General features: G+C 48.4%; 1 protein-coding gene across 1 annotated transcript; it reads right to left on the reverse strand.

Moving 5' to 3' along the window:
- Window positions 1–2,436: 2,436 nt before the first annotated feature.
- LOC135912094 (cuticle protein 16.8-like) lies at window positions 2,437–5,154 on the reverse strand. Its single transcript, XM_065444478.1, has 3 exons — window positions 5,092–5,154; window positions 3,386–3,526; window positions 2,437–2,885 (listed from the first exon to the last, which is right to left on the reverse strand). Exons 1-3 carry the CDS (start codon window positions 5,107–5,109, stop codon window positions 2,523–2,525), a joined length of 522 nt encoding a protein of 173 aa, XP_065300550.1. The 5' UTR covers window positions 5,110–5,154; the 3' UTR covers window positions 2,437–2,522.
- Window positions 5,155–5,721: the final 567 nt, after the last annotated feature.

Consider the following 5,721-nt stretch of genomic DNA (forward strand, 5'->3'; position numbering starts at 1 on the left):
GAGGGAGGAGAGCGTTCTTCTCCGGCGGCTGCGTTGCTTCCATGTCCTCGCCCGCCGCTCCATACAGATCGGACGCCGCAGTAGACGCCTTTGGCGGACGCCGTAGGGACGCGTTGCCGGCGCTCGTATACATTGAAAGCGGTCTGCGACGTGGCTGAAGTGCGCCCCCGCGCTTGCCTCGTCATCAAAGCGATCTGCAATGTTTGCAGAATGCGCTTAGTGCCCGTAGCTTTGTATGTGCTGTGTTTTCGACGTTTGGTGCGTGTTGAAGCGGCAGATGCACCGAGTTCAGTTGGATCGGGAATGCTGCCGCGATTGCTAACTCCTGCGTTTTCAGAGACAGTTTCGGCTGTCATCGAGTGATGTGTGTTCATGTTTACCTGTGCGCGTGTGACGCCGTGCTGGTTGATGTAGTTGAAACACGTTGACGGGCTAGTTTGTTTGAATCCATGATATAGTGTGTAAGTGCGAGCGAACAAGTACGTAGATAGAAGCAGACAGAAAAGACAGCGCTGTCTCTGTCTGTCAGTTCTTTTATATGTCCTCGCTGAGTCATGATTACGGATTCCATCATTGTTAATTTAGTCAGTAAGAAAATGTTTACAAGTTTATACGGCCGATGAAACTACTCTCCTTACTTCGTACAACTATGTACTAATTTGCTACCGCAATCGGTGTTCCGCCTTTACAGCGGAACTGCGAATTTGCTTTTAAATGGCTCATTAAGCAAAACATCTAGTGTCCGGCGTCTCTAGCAACGAAGCGGCACCTAATTACCCATTGGTTGCGACGCGAGATCACGAGCGCGCGCCTCAACGAATTGTCTATGGGCAACCAGCGCTGAAGCTTCGCGTGCCGACAGCAGCGCCGTAACACACAGCCTAGCGAGCGGTAGACACAGTTTCCAGTAGCACACGCAGTGATTTCGTGTCAGCAAATTCACCGATTGTCTTGAGTCACACTTTTCACGGCTCCTCAAACGGCAGGGAACCGACGTGCTAGGACGTAGCAGCGCATGCGCTCTACGCAGCGCGCATGGCCACGGACAGAACTTGGCTGGCCGCATCGGGCTAGACAAACATTGATACAGGCGCACGTTTCTTATCGCTAAATATGTCGTGCCATCTTCGTAGCCTCCCTATCGGACGGTTTCAGCATATTTTAGTAACGCATGAAAAATGTCGTAGCGCCTCCTGGCCAGCGCTGGTTCCCCATTGGCTAAGACGCCACTGCACGAGTTCGCGTAGACGGAGCAGAGTGGGCGGAAGGGGAATGCTCTCACCTACACTCTAGACTCTAAAAAAAGTTTGCACCCTTTGGAGTGTATATCTGCCACACAACAGTGATCTTCACCTGCCTTGACACGTTTCCTTTCTTTAACACTGCGAGCCCGGTACTTTCCAGTATCGAACGGCAAGCGCGTTATCAGCATGACATAGCATTCCCGACAGGAAAGTAGCGGGCGCGGCGTTTTCAAGAAAGGAAACGCCTCAAAGCAGATGACGATTATCGTTGTGTGGCAGATATACACCCCAAAGGGTGCAAAAATTTTTTAGATTGTACGTTTTAACCTCACCTCGCAAATGCTACTCAACACACGCCAAGCGTCTCAACCGCAAAAAGCTCATAACAAGAAGCATCGTTCAGCGGCGTTCAGTTGGACATTAATGCCTTTGCACTCAACACATAAATGCTCACGTGTCTTCGGATTTTTTTTATCATAGCAATAAAAATTGTTACGTAGTCAACTATTTTGGTCAGCAGTCATATGCACGCAGTCAAAAGATGGCTGTGGCTTAGGTAAGGTTAAGCCCAGGATGCGAAGCATACTAGCCTTTATTTTAGTTGTTGAACCACTGTTTAGCTTGGTGAACTGCTGTTGCTTGGCTATATTTGGTTCGGCTAGACGAAGAAACAACTCATGCGTTACTCTGCTTAGCCTTGGACGCCCCGCATTGGACGCGGTGAGCGTCGAGCAACGCAGCGTTCGGCGCGGCAACGAAATGTGCGCCTGAGCAAGCGACGCACGCCTGAGCCTTATAAACAGCTCGTTTCTAAGGCAACACCGCATTCACTAGAGGCGCTTTTGTACCGCTTTGAAGCATCGTACTCGTGGCTCAGTGGTAGCGTCTCCGTCTCACACTCCAGAGACCCTGGTTCGATTCCCACCCAGCCCATCTTGCAAGAGTTGAGCCAAAGCCACTTCTCCTCTGTCGTGACGTCACGGTGTCACGTGGTTTCAAGGCGACACCGCCGCGCCTGAGGAGCTGGGTTGAGCCCTCGTAATATGCTTCGCATAAACATCCTCCCTTACAGTCAAGATCTTCCACTTTATTCCCTCGAAATGTAAAACAGAAATGGTGCAGGCTTTGTACACCAACAAAGGATATACTCTCGTGAATATTTTTTTTACAATTTCTTTATTTGCCCAAATGATTTCACAAGTACAATTGCACATTCGTATTCATTATTTTTCCTCACTTTCTGGAGTCCGATAAATAACGGGTGACTATTCATAAGTGCTAGCCGGCCCAAGGTCCACCAGCGGCACCAGCGGCGCCATATGCGCCACCAGGTCTGGCTCCGACGTAGCGACCGGGTGTCACTTTTCCTGCTCCGGGTGCCACGGCAGGTGCGGCGACAGGCTTCGCGTTGAACACGGCATCTGCGCTGGCTCCAGGGGCGGTGCCGGGCTCGTTAGTGTCCACGGTAGCACGGAAACCATTCGCGTCAGCCACGTACGTCACAGTCCGGAATAGGCCGTTGGCGTCGCGGTAGCCGTACGAACCGGTCTTAGCGTTGCCGGCGTCGCCTTGTTCCTTGTGGAAGAGCTGGGTGCCAAACTCGTCCGTGCTGTCATAGCCGAAGCTATATGGCTGAGGCGGCTGGTGAAATAAAAGTGGGTACATCAATGCTTGGAATTTCGTTAACGGGTATTATTTTACGGCCACATGCACAGATTAGCGTCTTTTCTCGCGAGCCACCGCTTATAAGTGCGAATAAGCGGAAACATAGAACGACTTATTCCGATTCATGGCAAGTACTGTCTAAGCGTGTTTCGACTACCGCCGGTGCGTTAATACAAATTCCGAATGAACACGGGCACTCTTAGGATTACTCAAAACAAAAATAGATGGCGTTTGCTTCTTGAACTGGCATGGAAATATTTGTCGTTATAAAGCAACTATCACAACTATTTTCCGTGCAGATGGCCACATATCAAACTATTGGTAGTTATTATTTGTTTCGGCTTATTCATTTACCACAAAAAGCACACGTGGTAACTGAGCTGACCTTACATTTACTAATCTTGTGAAGACCACCTGCCAATGCAGCGTTGTTTAAGAGAATTGCTAGAGCAGGTTTTTCAAGACGAAGCACATACGAATGAAGGGCCTCCAGCGCCACCTCCGCCTCCTGCGCCTCCAGTGAACACAGGGCCAGCAAAGCCTCCTCCCGCTGCTGCACGTTGACCATAGCGGTTCTCCGAGGTGACACAAGCGGCAGCGCCGAGGAGCAGGAGGACCTTGATTGCGGGAACAAAGGCGTCGCGCAATGATTTCGATAAGGGCGCTCGATACAAGCATCCGTAGAATACAGAACAATAAAATTAAGTTCCCACGTTTGCCTGCTATATGGAGCTTGCCTCTCAGTGCAAGTTGCAATTAGAGTAGTCTTAGACCACGAATTATAAATATTTGATTTCATTTACAATTGACCTTCGTGACGCTCACTTCTTTGGTTGCCTAAGCGCGTTTTTTTTTTTGTTTCCTCACCTCAGTATTTCTTTTTCCATTCCCTGCATCTACTGCGCTATTCCCCAGCCTCTCACGTAAACGCTAAGCTACTAGACCTATAATTATGTTGCTTGATGCTCGCCGCTGCCGGATATGCGCTCGGGAAATACGACCGGTGATTTCGAGTCGCAGTAATGAAGGAAGAACTTCGTTTGACCCCCTAGTGTATCATGAAATAACCAGCGATTTAAAATTACGTCGATGGAGAGGAAATTTGTGGGACAACGTATCCTAACGTTCCGTATTTAGTTTAACGCAGCAAGGATTATACGTATAAGTTTACACAGGGAAACTGAAGGACCAATAAATCTTTAGGCATTCTCCTCCGTCAGTCATTCCCCGCGGACATCAAGTCAACTGCAGAACTGGATAATAACAAAAACATCGACATATTTATATGCATATGACCCCCTCTGTTGCCCCGCCTGTACTGATGGCTTAGTGCAGGTGTGAGGCTGTGGGAATAAACAATAAAGTGAAAGTTGGCCCACTTTATTGACTAACGTTAGCTCTAGATACACACGGCAAGTCTGGCGTGCATTGGTAGACACGACAACGCAACTACGGCAAGGTGACATCTATGACGAATGCGATTAACCTGCATTGGCGGGACTGCAACGTCCATGCGATGCCAATGACAACAAATTAGGCATGAACATGACCGTGGTACGACAACGACAACAAGGTCGACTGCGTTATGATGACGACAGCGCAACAATGACAAAGCCAGAGAAGGCGCCGATAGAACGACAACGACGTCATCACGAAGGCCATTGCAAAATAATGATAACAGTGCTGCGCAGATGACGACAAATTTGCTTCATACAATGGCATCCGACTGCGTATAACGCAAAGGGAGGGACTCTGAAAACGACAGCAGCGACGCGACCGCGCTGTCACGGTGCTTCTCTGTTTCCTGTCGAGGTGCGCTTCACGTTATATTTGCCATTGTTGGAAAATAAAACTGACTATTTTAATGCCATCGTTTGAGCAATGTAAGCTTCGCTTTGGTGCCTCCACTCTCTTCTGCCATATCTTACTTCTACAGTTCTCCCAGCTTGGTACTAAAGTAGTTGTAAAGTGCCGTCTTGAGCCCTAAGTCACAGCGTAAACTTACCGACACTGAAAATTTTATTTTTTGGGATATTACATAACTAAGTGAGACCATCAACGACCTTGGGACTGCAACATTGTTGATCATCAGGGAAAAAAGTACATTAGCGCTGGTAAAACTCCCAAAGCCAAAGGAATGAACGTTCGCTGTACCTGCCCTGGGATCCCGTAAAATACTTACCTTGATTGTTACATCCATTATTTCAATAGTATCTGACCCTGCTATGTCCTGGACACACTGCGAAACGAGCGTATGCAACTGAGTGATGTCCCGGGAGCTGCTGTCTCTTTATATACAGCTCGCCTAACTTGACGCAACAAGTGTAGTCCACGTAAAGAGAGAAAGCGAGGCTGCGCCTCTTTCCCCTCCCTGCAGCTTGGCCATTCAGAAAGAGCCGCAGTCCGAATGAGATATTCTTCTCTTTCATTCCTTGTGCGTCCAGCGTTGTGACATGACGACACTGTCTTTCGGTCAGCTGGCGCCTTCGGGAAAGCAAGCGGCGTCCGGTTGGCTGCAAGCGTCAAGTTCAAAGTTACGAGAGTTTCCAAAAGCGAACATACCTGGAACTTCGCACGCATTTACTTTCCTCAAAATGAGTTTTGAGAAAGCTGTAAACGTTGAAAAACACTTAAGGAAGTGAACATTCAATTTGCAAAGTAATTTACCTCGTCGCTTGGAAAACTTCGGGGCAGGTTTTCTTTGTAAGCCTGTGGCTCTTACTGTATGCACTGGGAATGTCTTTCTTTTTTTTATAGTGATGTTTCAACGATGTGTGTCGTATTTTTATTTCAGGAATAGTCATAAGCACGT

Source organism: Dermacentor albipictus, chromosome 1 (assembly GCF_038994185.2).
Source record: "Dermacentor albipictus isolate Rhodes 1998 colony chromosome 1, USDA_Dalb.pri_finalv2, whole genome shotgun sequence".
Classification (NCBI taxonomy): domain Eukaryota; kingdom Metazoa; phylum Arthropoda; class Arachnida; order Ixodida; family Ixodidae; genus Dermacentor; species Dermacentor albipictus.

What these genes read in the sequence shown, in the direction of transcription:
- LOC135912094 (XM_065444478.1), bottom strand. An exon ending in GCGCTGGAGGCCCTTCATTC is followed by an intron (nt 2,886 to 3,385) that starts GTATGTGCTTCG and finishes TTATTTCACCAG; the next exon opens with CCGCCTCAGCCATATAGCTT.